Source organism: Crotalus tigris, unplaced genomic scaffold, assembly GCF_016545835.1.
Source record: "Crotalus tigris isolate CLP2741 ecotype Arizona unplaced genomic scaffold, ASM1654583v1 scf7180000024279.507856, whole genome shotgun sequence".
In the NCBI taxonomy this organism is placed as follows: Eukaryota; Metazoa; Chordata; class Lepidosauria; order Squamata; family Viperidae; genus Crotalus; species Crotalus tigris.
In genome coordinates this window covers 204,065-222,371 of record NW_024100451.1, presented here as the reverse complement: position 1 = coordinate 222,371, position 18,307 = coordinate 204,065, and the positions used below count along the sequence as shown (strand labels likewise).

At 39.2% G+C, this 18,307-nt stretch overlaps 1 protein-coding gene across 1 annotated transcript in view; it reads right to left on the bottom strand.

Moving 5' to 3' along the window:
• The window catches only part of ARL8B (ADP ribosylation factor like GTPase 8B), a 32,804-nt gene that overhangs the window by 9,533 nt on the left and 4,964 nt on the right, over positions 1–18,307 (bottom strand). Inside the window, exon 2 of the mRNA XM_039323563.1 lies at positions 720–800. Within this exon, the coding sequence (XP_039179497.1) occupies positions 720–800 (81 nt within the window). The remainder of the gene's footprint in view (positions 1–719; positions 801–18,307) is intronic.

Here is an 18,307-nt window from a genome sequence, read left to right as displayed (position 1 = left end):
ATACTACAGAATGTACAGATTTCATCAGCCTTGCCTCTACCCTCAAAAGAGTCCCATACAAAATATCACAGGGTCTCTGGCCACCTTGTCACTCCTGTATTTCTCAAAAGGAACAGGGTCATCTCAAATAGGTCTAGTGGGCAGAAATTTATGGCTACAATAACAGCAAAGAAGTGCAAATGTTTTGCCACTGTTATTACTACTTTGTAGGCCAGTGTGCTTAGTCAAATTCATCTGCAATCTTTTGCAGCCATTGCTCTAGATACCTTTAATTAGTTTCCTCTCCCACCAGTGGTGGAATAAGAAGCTCGCAAAAGCTCGTAGAGACAATCTCATTCGGTAGTCTGGTTTTACACTTACACTGTCCAGGCCTAGGACACAACTTGTGAACTTGAAACCCAGCAGTATAAGATGGTGGGTGCAATAGTTCTGAAGCCTGAAAGACTTCCCTCAAAAGATTTATTTTGAGCAGTCATATTTATAGGTTATTACATGAGTTTGTTGCTCACAGACAGGGCTACACACATATTTTCCCCTGAGATTTTAGTAAAGTGTTACATGTTATGTTTTCCTTCTATATTTGAACACAGCAAATCAGGGAACTACGTTAATCTTATTCAACGCAACTTAGTGAATAATTATATTAAGACAGTCTCATCACTCTTCCCATGCTTTTCTCATTAGCAAAATATAATTACCTTAGCAAGCAGGATACGTACCTTTATTGTGACATTACCCTTGGTAACTTTCCGCATGTTAAAGCCCACTGTAGGAATCATGTCTTCACTGAACTGGCCTGACTGAAAACAGAAAAGAGATAGGCTTTAATAAGATCTGTCAAGTAACTAAGTTATCTTTTCAGTCAGTTGCTTTCAGATGCAAGGATTATTGCTGGATAGATCAGAGAACATTTATAACACTAAGTCTTAGCATTATTTTTCTTACTCTTCTGTCAGAGAAGATTAATTTTTGCAATTACAATTGTTAATGAGCAGGTATCACATGTGAGAGAGGCCAGGAAAATTATGAGGTGGAAAGAAAAGGAATGGAAGAGAACAACACATAGAGTCATATGTAATGACTCAAAAATATCTTGTTGGTTTAGAAAAGTTGCATAGAAAATATTCAAGCTTCCCAGCATACTCTATTAAATCTAGATGGCTACTCCATGAAATAGTTTTCCCAAAAAGTGTTAGGAAACAGCACTGGCCAATTAGAATGTCTCATGTTGTTCCTTTTTTTTAAAATTGGACAAAAGCATAAAAAAATAATCTTTCCAACACCCCAAGGCAACACAATAGCATCTGGAAGAACCTGAAAAACTTATGCACTTCATGGGAAAGTATAAAGTCAGTGTCATACAACATTATTCCAAAGCATAAAACCTGAAAGTTTACTTAAAGGATGAGCCCAGGCTTGAAACACTTGTGAAATATGATAAATGGATTTTCAAAAATTACATCTAATATTATAATGTAACATAACATTTAAGTCATTTATACTTTTATTAAAGCATTTATTGCTACTTATTTCAATACGGTAGATTCTAAGATGGGACAAATATGATAAAATACTTCAAAATATATTTATGTGTTAAATTTGTTTGCTGCCCATCTCGCAAGGCGATTCTGGGTGGCTTATATTTTCAATAAATGCAAACACATGCCTATGTATCTCCCTTGAATTCATGAAGTACTTGCTCTAGGCAAGCTCAGTGGCAATCTAGAACAAGAATGTAAAGCTAGCCTCAAGCTGATCTCTCAGGATCTGCTGAGAAAAGAAGCAGGCAACACCAGAATCGATCTTCTACACGTAGTATTTCCTCCACCTTGAATACTATTAAAGGTGCCGCTTGGCATCTTTGCTACTTCTTTTCCCAAGGATTTTTGCCTAGCTTAGAACTCCATAGGGCAGTCATGGCGAACCTTTTAGAGATCCAGTGCCCAAACTGCAACCCAAAACCCACTTATTTATCACCGGATGCCGGGTGGGTGTGGCCACGCTGGTCATGGCAGACTGGGTGGGCGGGGGCCAGGATGGCGGGGACCAGTCCCTCGCCATCTCCGGGGCATGGCACGCATGCCCACAAAGAGGGCTCTGAGTGCCGCCTCTGGCACGCGTGCCATAGGTTCGCCACCACTGCCATAGGGGCTTGGAATGGATGTGGCTGGTCTTGACGAAGAGTGAACTTTCACTCTTCTGTTCAAAAAGCAAAAGGATAGGAACTTGCTATGCTGAGGGAGGCAAAATATATCTGAAATCTGTTCCCTGATGATTAAACCGTAAACACCCACACCAAGATGTTTGCATTGCTATTCCATAAGATGCCATGAGTCTATGGACATTGGAATAAAAACTGTATGTGATTTTGATCCCAACAAAGACTCATGGCATCTTATGGAATAGCAATGAAAAACATTCACAGTATATCGCAAAACTATGCAATTAGATTGAAGCACGGATTCCTAGTATGTAAAAGAAACTGACAGCTTGATGGAGCAACAGGACAATGACTGTATATTATGACATGGGTAGGCAATTCTTTTTTTGTCAGCCACTCAGGTTCATAGAAGGTAGGACAATGAAGTCACAATATTATATAAATTGGAGGAGCTTTGATTTTACAGCTATTTTTTGCATTTATAATTATTGTTTAAAAGAAGCTGCTAAGGTATAGGAAATCCATCCAATTATTTACACATCTTATTTTTCATTTAAAAATAGTAGGAAACCATATCGGATATTTTCTAAACTTCCTGACAGTGAGGACAATTAACCAGTGGAACAGCTTGTCTCCAGAAATCATGGGCGCTCCATCATTGGAGATTTTTAAGAAGAGTCTAGACAGTCACTTGTCTGAGATAGTATAGGTTCTCCTGCTTGAGCAGGGGGCTGGACTAGAAGACCTCCAAGGTCCCTTCCAGCTCTATTCTATTTTATTCATGGAAATCCATCAATATAAATTTGAAGCTGCTAAGAACTGCACAAAGGGTGCTTAGAGGCCACAGTGCAGTTCACAATTGGTTAATACTTGTCTTTTAGGAAGTCCAACTACTTTCAGTTCCTGTGGCAAATGCTTAGTTAGCTGCTTTGTAATATTAGCAGAATATATTTAAGTCAGAGAGCAATAATTGTCCCAGGGATGCAGTCTGTCCACAGTTTCTCAGTTCATGATATGCAGCACACTGACTGTGAGAACTAGGGTGCTAAAGTATTACTATATGCATATATAGTATTTCCTGGGACAAAACAAGATAGCCCCATCTTTAGCAGCTGCTTCCCAGCTTCAGACATCATGTGAGTATTTTTTATGGGTATTGTAAATATTATCAGCTAAAGCTTGCAGTCAAGGGTGGAAAGAAAATTGGTTTAACCTTTCCCACACTGTATATTCTCTACTGAATTCAGTGTATTTTACTAGACTGAACCCACTTGTCAGAATGTCAACATGTCCTTGCAAGGTGCATTCAGTTTAAATAAATCAGGATCTAGTGCTAACTATCAGTTACTTAAATAATTCATTCTTCAAAAAAGGGAATAAAAAACAAAACAATAAAAAGCCTGATTATTCTAGTTATGTTCTGCTAAATCACAAATCTGAAATATATTTCTAGAATTCCCAAAGATAAAGACAAGTTCTTACGCGCTGAACTCTTGGAAACATTTACAAATATAGGATTGGCGAAAAACACAAGTTGACTGACAAATCAGTCATTCTTCCACTATGGAAAATAATAATGGATTCTTCACTCTGCATTTTTGCTACCTCTTGCTCTGAATCCTACTTAAGTTCACAATGCTCCCAAATAACAAATCAATTTACTGTAGCAGTTCAGTCATTCTGTAACAGGGCCCCCAAATATCTATTAAATAGACGATGGCATCATTGCATTGATTTATATTAGCTGCTTAATAACATCATTATCCAAATGATAAAATGTGCATCTTTTGCAGTATAGCATCACCACATAAGTGACTCAACCCCATTTCCTGGTCAGCTGACCTTCAGAGGCCTTGGCTTTTAGCTGCTGCTGCTGCTGCTAAACACAGTGTTAGCTGTATAAAGCCTCCTTTAATCACAGATGAAAGAGCCAACCTGGTGTCTATTACCGAGATCTCTCAAAAATATGCCCAGCTGGGTTTTGGATATGACATCAGCTCTTTCTTAAGGTGTGTTGCTCCACAAGTTACTGGATATGAGATCCTGTTTTTGAAGTTGGGCTACAGCAGTGATGGCGAACCTTTTAGAGACCGAGTGCACAAAAACCGCCCCCCACCCATCATTCTGCCCCGCCTGTTCCACCCCCGCCCTCACCCCATCCCACCTGCCAGGCCACCGACCACCTCCACGGCCCACTGCAGATAGCTCAAGCGGCCTTGCAGCGTCATGGACATGCCCTCCATCCACGCCCCCACAGCATCATCTGCACGTGACAGGGCGCGAGGGCGGAGTCTTGCCCCTGCTGCCCAGCTGCCATATGCTTGGCTGCACTGCTCCACGCCTGGGGGACAACTCTCCTCTGGGGGGGGCTGCTGATGAGGGGGCTGCGGGGGGAGGTAGGACTGGTGCGACAGCACGTGTGCCCACAGAGAGGGCATAGGTTCGCCACCACTGGGCTATAGGAATCTTTGGGGACTGTTGCTATTGTACCAGCCTCTCAGCTGCATAGCAAAGTCCTTGCCTGAGCTTCTTGACTCTGTTTCAGGGTTGGCAGTGCAGTTCCCCAGGTTTGTGGTCCTGAGGACTTCAATCTGCTTTCCCTGGGGACAGCTCTGAGGTAACATAGGAGTTTGTGGTCAGGGTCTATCCCTAGTATGGGTCTATCCCAGATCATCCAGAGCCCAACCAGGGACAGTGGTCACACCCTGGTTTCTCATCAGAGCAGCAGCAATATTATCTGGATTTGGGGGAAATGGTCAGATCTTGCCCTGGTAGTAATCAGATCCTCTGGCACTGCCCCCTGGCAAAGGAAGATTGGGTGTATTCGATTGGTCCACTCACAGTGACTGATGAACCCAGATGGGTTCCAGAGCTGGGCTTATTCCTGATGGTTTGCCTGAACCTCGGTCAGTGTGTGAACCGCAGGGCAGCTGAGGCTCTGAATCAGATCACAGTCATTCAACCTCTCCTCTCTCATTGGTCCGATTAATCTGCATGGTTTACAGAAAAGCTTAGAGTAATGAAACAGGTCCTGTTATATGGCATTCTACAGGGTTCAGCATTCTCTCCACTCCTATTTAATATCTTCATGAAACCGCTGGGTGAGATCACTTATCGCCGTGGAATATGGTATCATCACCTTGTTGTACATTGTCCAGAGTAATTTGTCCATAAAATGGGCGGTCATATAAGTATGATAATATATTTAGTAAAGCTACTAAACAAAGCTGTGGTTTCAGTAAAAAGTGCACAAGCCTTCTGCTTAAATGGCCACCTCTATTAATGAGTATATGCAAATTTTGGGTACAGTTGCAATAGACAGCATAGTGAAAAGTCAAATCGTTTGATCTGTGTTTCTTATTCTATATTCCTTCTAGGAGTTCAAAATAGAATACAGAGAATTATAGAATTATATCATGGCCGATGATACACTGTTAATATTCTACTGTTTTGCTCAAAGCTGGAAAACAGCTATGCTGTGTGATATATGTTACTAAAACATAAGAAATGAACCTCAATTATAGCAATACTGTTGAAGTAAACAAAGCTGGTTGTAACCATGTTGTGGATAACTGCTAAATTCAACTAGCTCATATCACAGTTTGCACACTAACCATAATTGTAAAAACACATTCATTGCCACAACACAAATAAGTCCAACAGCAGTGGAAATCAAAGACTAATTCCGGACTATAAATTTACTGTTTCCGGTGGAATATAATTCCATCCAAAACAAGCTTCACTTCATTCCCAAAGTTCAGGTTTTTTTTCTTAAAGGCCCTTCCTTCTTGTCTGGATTTTGTTCATCTTGTACTTTCTTATACGGTCAGCTGGTCTGGTGTAGTAGTTAAGGCACCAGGCTAGAAACCGGAGTTCTAGTCCCATTTTAGGCATGAAGCCAATCTGGTGACCTTGGGCCATCCACTCTCTCTCAGCCCTAGGAAGCAAGCAATGGCAAACTACTTCTACTGCATGATCTTCCCTAGTAAGTTCATGAAGCAAAGAAGATAAGCATAGAAGATAAGAACCCTGACAACTATTATAGGCCAATGTTTAGATGTCAAGTTTTCCCAAAGCACCACATTCTGGGTATGACAAAAATGACTGTAACCACTACAAAACATTATCCACAAGATCAAATCTGACCTGAAAATACAAAAGGATATCCCATTTCATGGTATTAAAAACCACTGAGAGATGCAGGAGAACTAGTAAAGGCTACAATTCCTGCATTTAGTTTTAAATAAAAGGACATCTACCAAAGTAACTCAAGCAACGTCAGTATCACACCCAGTTCAAACCTCAATTGAAATGTGTCCAGAAAATCAGTGTCAGCCAGGTGCATATTGAGCTGTGGTACTACCACTTTCTTAACCAATGTCTCCAAGGGTCAAATATTAAATAGTCTTCTAGGTCAAAAGAAGGCTTAATAAAGTTTTTAAAATGGCCTTCTTAAGGCATACAGGAGCACATCCTATATTTCAGGAGGCACCAATCACTCAAGCAAGAGGCATATAGAAAACAAGAAAAGATTATTAAAATAAAGGCATTTGGAGTAAAACAAGTTTTTATTTAGCTTACATTCAACATTATTTGACATTCTATTTGACCCTTTATATAAATCAAAGACTTACTAAATCATCACTAGTGTTGGATGGTTACTATAGTTAACTGACAGATATATATTCACAAATATATACCCGTGTTTCCCCCAAAATAAGACCAGGTCTTATTTTTATTTTTTTTCCTCCAAAGAGGCACCAGGTCTTACTTGGGGGGATGTGTTACTCACCTCCGGCACCGACAGCCCCGCCCATCAGGTCCACTTCGTCTGGGACCGAAGGAGCAGCTTCATTCTGGCCTGCATTTTGCAGTCAGGCCTTTCTGGAAGGCCTATGCAGCTGAGTACCGAGCAATGGATGGAATCCATAGCTCAGTCCTCGGCTGCAGAGGTCTTGCAGAACCGAGCTATGGATTGAATCCATAGCTCAGTTATCAGCTGCACAGGCTTTCTGGAAAGGCCTGTGACTGAGAAATGCAGGCCTGACTGAAGAAGATGCCGCAGAAGAAGTGGGCCGAGGAGGAAAGACCTGGCTGCAAGGTAAGAGGGTACAGGGTGCATGGGGCAGATCCATACCCCTACCCCCACCCTAGTTCAATTTTTAAGTGTGTGCCTTACCCCAAAACTAGGGCTTATTTTAGGGGTTGGGCTTATATTAAGCCCACCCCCCAAATCAAGCTAGGCTTATTTTCAGGGTAGGCCTTACTTTCGGAGAAACATGGTATTATTTTTCAGTCAGATATAGCCCTAATATAGTCAAAATAAGAAAATATAGACATATATGTTTTCTATCTGTAGTAAAAAAGTTAGAATAACACCACTAGAATACAATTACAATGACTACTGGGACATACTCAGGATATACACCACATATAGTGTATATACTCTGTAAAAATAGAGACCGCGTAAAGCCTTATGTTGCACATGGGGGCATGTTATAATGTAACATCTGTGCCTGTCTGCTCAGAGAGTTTAAGAGGCAGCAGACTGTATACATCATTCCAATAGATTCGGCTAGAATACAGCAGTAACCACAGAAGACTATGATGGTGTTTATATGAAGCAGTCTCCAAATATAGCACAATATAATATTTGTAAAAAGATCACTTTCTCTTTTTTTCTGGATCATTCCAATTATTGAAATTAATGCATTAGCTCTGGTTCCTTCAGCCACAGAATATCCTCAGCTACACAGTAATAATAAAATGTACATTTATTTATTTACATAAACCTACCTACTGCCCTGTGCCTAAAAGTTGCAATATAAAAGAACTCCACCCCAATCATATTGAGATATGGTTGTACACTACCCAGAGTCACTTCGTGGGCAATATAAATGCCATGTAAACATATTACATAAATATTCAATCTCCCCAAATAACAATTGGCAAGTAAGTGCATTTATTCCAGAAGAAATATATCAGCTTTCAGTTTCATAAGAAATTAGCATGAAGGAGTATTTTTCCAGATCCAACCCTGAGAAATGCTGTAAAAGATGGTCCAAACTGACCTGTATTTTTTTTAAAAAAAAAATCATATTGAGCATTTTGCACTATACCTTGAATTTCCTTGTGAATAAACAGCACCCTGCAGCAGGGAATATAGTGAAGAGATCCTACATCTCTGACTAATTTGAAGAAGTTTAGTCTTCTATCTGCAAAATGTCTGTCTTACATTCAGTACTCTGACACTGTTACATGTTACTCTAATTTGTCCCAGGGTTGCTCACTTGGTGTTTTCACTTCAAAGATGCCAAGCACTGTTGGTCTCCCCTTAAAACAAATGTATTTTTCCCTTGGGATCCCATGGCTCCTGCCACACTGGCCTAACAAAAGAGACATCTTCTTCTTTAAGAGTTGCTTGACAAGTACTGCTTGAATGCCCCACATGCTCCAAATCACATTTTCTGTTTCAAATCCAGCTCACTACAACACAGCACTCCTTCATACTCTACTATGGCCTTTAAAGTCCAAAAAGCTTAAGAAAGCATGAAGAAGTTTTCTTCGTAGACAAAGATTATCAAGGTCATCAAAATGAGTTTCCATGGTTAGCCGCTAAACTGTCTGTATGATGGTAAAAGTACATCCTCTTTTTTTCTTATCTATTACTTTCCCCATCATTATAGACTTCACAAGGTAAGATGTCAACACACAATGTCCAAAGTATTATAATGTGTGACTGGTTATTTGTGTCTCCAGTGAGATCTCTGAATAGATTTGTTCTATGATCAATTTTTTGGTCTGGGGTTTGGGTTTATTATTTTTGTTTTTTGGCAATCTATGGTATACTCATGAATTTTCTCCAATACAAACATTCAGAAGTGCTAATATTCTTTCTATCCTGTTTCTTGAAATCCATGTTTTGCTTCCATAAAGTGTTCCAAGGAAAAAATATTGCCTGCATGATTCTGATATTTGTAGGCGTAAACACATCATTTTCCAAGGCCTTCATTGCTACTCTACCAAGTGCAAATCTGTGGTGTTATTTTTTGATTGTTGGTTCCTTCACTATTCATAGCTTTTGTCTTTTAGGACCAACTCTATTTAGAACCAACTCTATTTTGTCTTTTAAGACCAACTCTACCAAAACTATTTCAATATCATTGTTCATTCTAAAGTCAGTTGCTGTACATATTGTCATTAATTTGGTTTATATTTAATCTTAGGACATTTTTTCACTGTTCCTAGACTTTCGTTACTAGAGCTTGCAGTTAATTTGTATTTTCAGCTTCCAGGGCAATGTCATTAGCATAGTGCAGGTTATTTTAATTTAAAAAACCTGTTTATCCTCTTCCAATTCAGCTTCCCTCAATATATATTGGGCATATAGATTGAATAAATAAGGGAAGCGTATATAGCCTTAATCTTGAGTCAGCCTGATTCACCATGTTCCATTTTAACTCTGACTTCTTGACCTGCAAACTGATTTCAGATGAGGACGATGAGATGTGTTATGATTGCTACTTTCCTAAGCCCATTCCACAATTTGATGTGCTTTTAAATATGCCAAATACTTGATATATAAAAAGGGAAACATTCATTTTTGCTCACTCATTTTAAAATTGATAGCTACAACTGATAGCTACATATAGATTGTGATATTTTTAATATATTGGCATGCATATGAAAATGTTGATACACTTCAAATTTGCAAAATTAGGCAAAATTATACATCTTCACAATCTGGACATCATACATCATATAAGGGATTCTGGAATGTTTGCGTAATCAAATTTTAACACAGCTATGCCTGTAACATATGTAAATGCTTGCAAAAACTGTCATCAGGCATTACTGCTCTTGTTCCTGATAATCTTCATGTCCTGATTTAATTAGTTCAGTAACTGCAAATGACATATAATGATGCATAAGAGGCCCCTACGCCCCTAAAAAAATAGGTTAGTATAATTTATTTTGCTGACGGCTCAGCTATCAACATACCAATGCATAAATAAGATTTTAAATTAAGCAAGCACAAAACAAAGCATAGCTGCCAATACATGTGCTGTTCATAGCACTGATGATTCATGTCATTTGACCAACAAAGACTAAGCACACCAAAATTGGTGTTCAGCAGTCTTGAAGTTTTGCCACATAAGCATCATGTACTTCATAAAACCCTGCATGCATCAATCCTTTTCAATAGTGTATCTCTAATTAGCAAATACATTTTGAATGAAAGTCATCTGACTGTGCCCTACAGTCTTGCTGTTCTTAAAGCTATTTTTCCCCTTCATACTCTTGACTTACAAGTAATGTAAAGTGAAACTCTCATAAAAGGGAACATGTTCTATTTCTTCCTACTTATATTTATATTAATCATTCTGAGCCTGGACAACAACTTTACAGGCACTGAGAGAATATACTTAAGGATATATTCCTCTCAAAGGAGGCAGCTGCTGAGTTATGAAAACATTCACATTGAAAGTTTTTATTTAAACTTTGATGGCACAATGTACAATTATATATATAGAAGGAAACATTTTGGCCATAACTTTTTCAAACTCTCGTCTATAATCAAAAAGACTAAAATATATTTAACTGAAACCTGACCCCTCTAATGCAGCATTCTGATTCATACAAGGACCTACGAGGGTATATCAACAAGTTTTAAAAACAAAGCCAGGAGAGCAAAAGTCTGCTTTGCTACTGCTCTTTAGTAACTAGCAATATGGTCTGTTTCAGGAAGCAACATATAATTATATAACCATCAAGAGTAGTAATCAGAAAATCACCAATTCTCTGTGAATAAGCTGCTAGAAATATCATGTGCTGCATGTTATCCATATTTATTCAGTAAAATATGCTTATTAAAATCATATTGGTTTAAAATTAAGTAGCAAAGGGGTTTTTTTAATTTACTGGCCAACAAATAAAAGATTGAACAAATGAATTATCAGAATTATTAGACTACTCCCAAGCCTTGTTACAAATCAGTAAACCATTAAAACTCAGCAGTGGTTTTGAGGATTTCAGCTACAATTTATATATAACAGTTTCACTCTCCCAATAACTATCTTGTAAGGCAGCGATCCCCAACCTTTGCAGGTTGGTGGCCAGGCTGGGGGGGGGGGGAGAGAAGGAACCACTCATGCACGAGAGAAGCCTTTCGGGCGCAATTTTGCACTTCTTCAGTCTTTTCTGCACAAAAGCTTTGCAAAGGGACTGAAGGCCTGAAGCAGGACGAAATCGCTCCCCTGAAGCCTTTTGGCCATTTGCAAAAGCTTTTGGCACAGAGAAGAGAACCCTTTAGGATTGCAATTTCATGCTCCTTCAGATTCACTGAGCTGTCCGATGCTCCATAAGCAGATCAGGTGTCCTGCGCAGGCAGCCTCGGTGAGTCAGCAAAGCTGAGCAGGGTATGCTCATCCCACTCAGCCTCTGCTCTCATCGCTCCACATTTGGAGCATCAGGAGCAGGTGGCTTGGAGGTCCAGCAGACGGGAACAGGGCAGCCTGAGCAGCAGGCCTGTGTGCATGCATGTGCACACGCAGCTCCATTCATGCAAGAGAAAAGAGAAGCCTTTGGGGTGCTGCTCATGTGAATGGAGCGGCGTGTGAGTGCTGGCCCACCACTTCTGTGGCCAGGTTCTGAATAGGCTGAGCTCTTCAATATCATTCCCAAACTACATCATTTAATGTAATTCTTTTAATCAAAGAACAAATACTATTAATTATTCTGATGACCAGCCTTAACAAAGTCTACCCTTGCAAATCAGAAATTCTGAGTGCTACTCAGCCCACACTATAGTTTACCGTATCTGAGTGGAATAGAGTAAACCACACTGTAACACAGAAAGAAGTAGATTATTTGGGCTCCTGACAATCTAGATCAATGGTGGCAAAACTATGGCACAGGTGCCAAAGGCGGCACTCAGAGCTCTCTCTGTGGGCACATACGCCGTCGCCCCAATCCTAGGCCTTCAGCTGGGTTTTATAAAACCTTTTCACTTTAGACCTCCACTGCCGTGTGCAAAAAAAAAAAAAAAAGTTCCATCAATCAGTCAATTTCAACTTCTCACAGGAAAAAAAAAGATTTTGCAAAGTTGGAATTAATTGATTGAACTTTTTAGTCCCACCCAGTCTGCCGTTACTACCGCAGCCATGCCCACCCAATGGGCCACACCCAGCCACACCCACGCGGCACCCAACGATGCATAAGTGGGTTTTGGGTTGCAGTTTGGACACTCTGTCTCTAAAAGTTTCGCCCTCAATGGTCTAGATTCAGGCCCAGACAGAGGTCAAATACTGCTGTTTGATTTTACATAACCTATGGCAGGATTTGAATATGGGTAGCATAATGTTAGGGGGCAAAGGATAAGGATCATACATTAAGTTGCAGTTCAGAAGATGTATTGGTCAAGAATCTAATTATGTAAAGTTCAATACTAAATTGATGCCAAATAAGGGTCACAGAATTCAAGAGGGCCTGGACTTAGAACATTTGTGAGAACATAACGATTTTAAGCTGATGATGCACTTAATCCACTCCCAGCTCTGGTTCCTCTTCTCCTACACATAGCCCTTAAAAGGTAGATCTCTCAGTTGCCTTTAATAACATCAACTGCAATATCTTCCTGTGTTGTCTGGGAAGGAAACCATTCTGCTCCATTAGTTCCCAAGCAGCTAATTTCAGGATCTTATGAAAGAAACGTTCAGCATTTGGGTATCCCTATACAGGGTGCTCCAGGGTTTGATTCTCTCTCAACCCCTTTTGCTTAAGATCCACACAAAGCATAAGTCAGTTAGCTTATTGTCTAAACTGGCGGAATATATAATCAAAGTTAAAATAATGGAGCATGTAGAATAGCATCCTTGTTGAAGGAGAGTTAGCATGACTTCTACAGTGGTAGGTTCCACTTAAGTTCTTTGAAAGTGTCAAAAACATGCAGATAGAGGTAATCCTATTGATACCTGAATTTCAAAAAGCTTTTGATGAAGTTTCTCTTTGAAGACCTGAGAAATTGGAATAATCATGGGATTACAGAAGTGGTCCTCCAATAGACTGGTAACTTGGTTGAGCAACGAAAAATAAAGAGAAGGAATAAGTGGGCATTTACACAAATGAAAGTAAGAAATGGGATCTTCTGTCTACTTCTAGCCAGTAAATTAGGAAAAGTTTCAGATGAAACAAAATTATTTAATATGTTGATAAGAGTATTTTTAAGATCACTTGTTTTCAAATATATACAGAGTATTATTGAGGTTCTCTTCTACCTAGATATCTGGCAGGATAGGACACTGAAACAAGCATTCTTTATAGGAGATAAGGATAGTTTTTTCCTTCATCACCTTCTGGAAATTTATTAAAACTATAGGTAAGTCCTCACTTAACAATCGTGAGACTGAAATATCCATCACTAAGCATAAAGTGCAATGTCACAAACCATGCTGCTTAGTGATGGCAGTTCTGACATTTCCAGCAGTCCCCAATTACCATCACCATAGTTAAACAAATCATCATAGGATATTAAATGAGGATCTCATTGTGGCTGTGACTTTCAACTTCCTGCTATCTTGCCCATTGACTTTCCTTGTCAAGGAAGGTTCCAAATCACAATCATATGAGCATAGAAAACTGCAATGCTTGGAAATGTTACCAGTTGCTGAACGCCCAGATCATCACAATTGCATAACACTTAACAACTGCAACAGCCAGAACTGAGAGGACCAGTCACTAAGTACCACTCATTCAGCGCAGTTGTATATTTAAAAGGCTGCTGAATGAAAGGTCATTAACTGAGGACCACCTGTATTTGAACTCAACAGCCTTCAGGGAATAATACTGTTGTCTTAGTGAGATCAGGCCTGATCTATTGTTTATTACTTCATTGGTATTTATTATGTATAAGTAGTTGGTTCGTCACTTGGAATCAACTGCAACTGAAGCAACAAAAGCTAACTATCTTTTGCATATACTTTCTATTGGGATGTCTTCTTTGCTTTTCATTATGATTTTCTGTTTTATGACTATTGCATTGTAAATTACCATTAAATATTCAGACTAGGTGGAAAACAGGTAATATGACTTGTAGCATGTATTACAAGGAGCTGCTTGGATGCTCCCAGTGCTCATTTGAATGAAAATGAGGTGTTCATTTGCTAAATGAACATGGCACGTTTAACAATATAACGGTTATCTGCTGTTTTGTTTCCAGTACAAATCAAAGGGCTGCTTTAAAGCACTTCATCAGGGATCCCCAAGCCCCAGTCTGTGGACCAGTACCGGGCCGCAGCATGCCAGCAACCGGGCCATGCAAACAAGCAAAGCCCCATCCGCGAGATGCAGGCAGCACACAAAACCACACACCCTCCAGTCCGCGGAAAAACCTCCCTCCATGGAACCGGTCTCTGATGCCCAAAAGGTTGGGGGCCACTGCACTACATGGTTTGGTATCTACAAAACCAACCATCTCACCCAGATTCATCCTACCACGTGCAATCTTTAAATATCAACTATGCTAAAGATCAGAATCACACAAGCCATGTATTTCCTGTGATACTTTATGAAAGCAAAAGTTGGTCTTTAAACAGAATAGGAAGAATATTGACACCTTTGAACACTGAATTTGGAGAAGACTCCTGAATATACTGTTGACAGCCAAGAAAGCAAACTGATGGATGCATTAGGTCAGGGGTTCCCAACCCGAGGGTGCGAGACGATATTCCAGGGGGTGTGAAAACTTGGTTTTTCAAAATTATAGTGTAAATGCATAATTGTCATTATTTCGAACTTTTGTAAGGGATGTGAGAATGTATCAGAAGTGTTTTAGGAGTGTGAGGTATAGAAAAGGTTGGGAACTGCTGCATTAAGTGAACATCCAGCTCTCTGGAAAAGGCTCTAATGCTGGGAAAGGTAGAAGGATAGATAAGAAAATGACCAACAACTAAATGAGTGGATTGAGTTACAATGGCAATCAATGCACACTGAGAGACCTGAAAGAATAAGATAAGATCGACATGGAGAAAATCTATGTGGTTGCTAGGAGTCTAAAACGATTTGGCTCATAATCAGTCATCAATCAATGCTAAAGGTTGCCACCCCCTGGACATAGAGGCAGTGAAATCTTGACACACCTTCCCAGTGGCTTTCCTTTCCCACCCCCCAACACCTTATCACCTGAGATATGGAATGCTTCCACCTTCTCGTCTCTAAAATGTTTCACACAGATTGAACAGATGCACTGATGCATCTATGGGCTGACTTAATTAGGCTAGATCAGTGTTTCCCAAACTTGACAATTTTAAGGCATGAGGACTTCAACTCCCAGAATTCCACAGCCAGCAACGCTGGCTGTGGAATTCTGGGAGTTGAAGTCCACATGCCTTAAAATTGCCAAGTTTGGGAAACACTGGGCCAGATCAATAGTGGTTTTAAACACTGTGTTCTGTTTTGCAAACCACCTTTAGGAAGTGAATACTCTATATAACTGTATAAATAAACTGACATCATTCTTATTAAGAAAGTAGTATATATGACCAAAAACAGGTAAATTAATTTTTAGGTCTAGAGAAACATTTTTCATCAGCTTGCACAAGGAAATTCAAGTTCTCTGTTTAGATAAACCAGAAACACTTTCCCTCATCACCTCTCCCTCTATTGCCAATATGCTACACAAATCAACATAGTGGCATCTGGATAGATTGAATTGTTTTAATGGGAGGGGTTGCCATTGCCTTAACCTATTGCTTTATTTGCAAGCAAATACTTTAACTGAAATGCAGCTGTAATTTCCTTTTTCACTTGTGATATACTTGTATATATATTCCTACAAAAAGTCATTTCATTATTTTTTCACATTCCTTTTCCTATTCAGAGCTGCAGTATGTTTGTGTTTTGCATAAGTCATCTGAAGGCTTTTAATAAAGATCACAAGAGAGGTTTAGCAAAGGTCATGGCTAAACCTTCATACATCAAAATCAGCCATGGAAGGTGTCCACTAGCTTTAACCTCAGTAGCCATAAATTAGCAAAACAGCATCTGTGACCATGTCAGCAACCACTAAAAACCAGAAATATTCTTCCATAAGATTAGAAGAAGAGCAGATACAACTCTGCAACCTTTCCTTTAATACATTAAGTGGAGTGGCGTGGCTTTGCTTTGTAACAGATGATTTCAGCTTTATTAAGTATTCTGAATTCAGATGGGCTGGGTATTCTTTTGTAGTAAATCCAGTTTTGTAACATCATATTTCATGAGTAATGCTACTATTATATCCGCTTGGAAAATAAATCATGATCCAGTTTGACTGATGACTGCAAAAGAAACCACACTGTACATAAGGTTTGCGGTATAGGTAGTCCTCAGCTTAAAACCATAATGTAGCCCAAAATTTCCACTGCTAAGCCAGACAGTTGCTAAGAAAATTTTGAGCCATCTTACAACCTTTCTTGCCGCAGCTGTTAAGTGAATCACTGCAGTTGTTAAGTTAATAACAACAGTTAAGTGAATCTGGCTTCCCAATTGACTTTGCTTGTCAGAAGGTCACAAAAGGTAAATCGCATGATCCTGGGACACTGCAACCGTCATAAATACATGCCAACTTCCAAGCATTTGAAATTTGATCGTAAGTGTGAAAAATGGGTCATAAGTGATTTTTTTCAGTGCCATTGTAACTTCAAACTGTCACTTAACGAATGGTTGTAAGTCTAGGACAGGGGTAGACAACCTTGGGTCTTTTATGACTCGTGGACTTCAACTCCTAGAATTCCTGAGCCAGTATGGCTCAGCTTGGAAACCTCTTCCTTTCCCCTCAGCATGGCTGGCTCAGGAATTCTGGGAGTTGAAGTCCACGAGTCATAAAAGAGCCAAGGTTGCTTACTCTCGTCTAGGACTACCTGTATTACCATTAATACAAGTGAAATTGTTCCAGAGGTCCTTGCTACAATGAAGCCTTCACATAAATACAAATATACCTTTTCTAATGCCATATACAATTCATAATTCTATCCTATACCTTATTGCCCGAAAGAAAAGGCATATAAAATCGCAGTCATTTCAATCCCAAATGAAAGAAAAAATAAATAAAAGCATTACCTAGCTTTCTAGTCATTATGTTCATTTTAGTTTTTAAACAAAACTTGCAACACAAGTATTATGAGGGAGTAATAAGGTAAAACATTAAATACATGTCAATTCCAGTCTAAGAAAGAATTCTTAGTATCTTTTAACATTTAATAAATATTAAAAGGGTATAAGAACAAAATAAGCCACAGAGACCTGAGCCTACGATTTGGCAAATTATGAGTTAAATTATTAATTTAAATGTGTCTTTGAAGAGATCGTATTTTAACAATGGAAGACCAATACAAAAGTAAAGCAGGTTTGTAATACCATCTAAAACAATGTAGCATTTACCATATGGCATATAAGATATGGTCCAAAGGACAACAATGCCACTACACCAGGAGTCCCCAACCCCCGGTCTGTGGACCAATACCAGGCCGCGGAATGCCAGCAACTGGTCCACACAAACAAAGCCCCTTCTGCGGGATGCAGGCAGCACACAAAACCACGTACCGTTCGGTCCATGGAAAAACCTCTCTCATGGAACCAGTCCCTGGTGCCCAAAGGGTTGGGGACCTCTGCACTACGCTGTAACCAAACCAAGTTATAAATGCATAACTCACTTGTTAAACTAGATACATTGGTTATTCTCAACATGTTTCTGGACACCATTCAAAATACTGGTCATGACCTAAATAAACTAATTGTTATTTGGGACTCTGATGAGCTTAGTTGACTCTTGGAAGAGAGTATTATATAAATTAAGAAATAAGTTCATCATTAAAGGTAACTGAAAAATAAGAAACAATAACCTAATAGGGCTCTGTAACTGGGGTTTAAAAAATCAATATCACCATTACATGACAGCCAAGAATTAGGGCTTTCTGTATGCTGTTATCTTGTGGTTATCTGTATTTTTTATGCTGAGATTTGGTAGTCCAACACTACACAAATTGAATTAATAAATAACTATCCATTACTTATAATGAATTCTATTTCTGCTTTAAGAACTTAAGTTTTTTTTTATATACTTTCCACAGAGAATTCTGTATGTCAACTTGTTTTATGTTATTCAGTTTT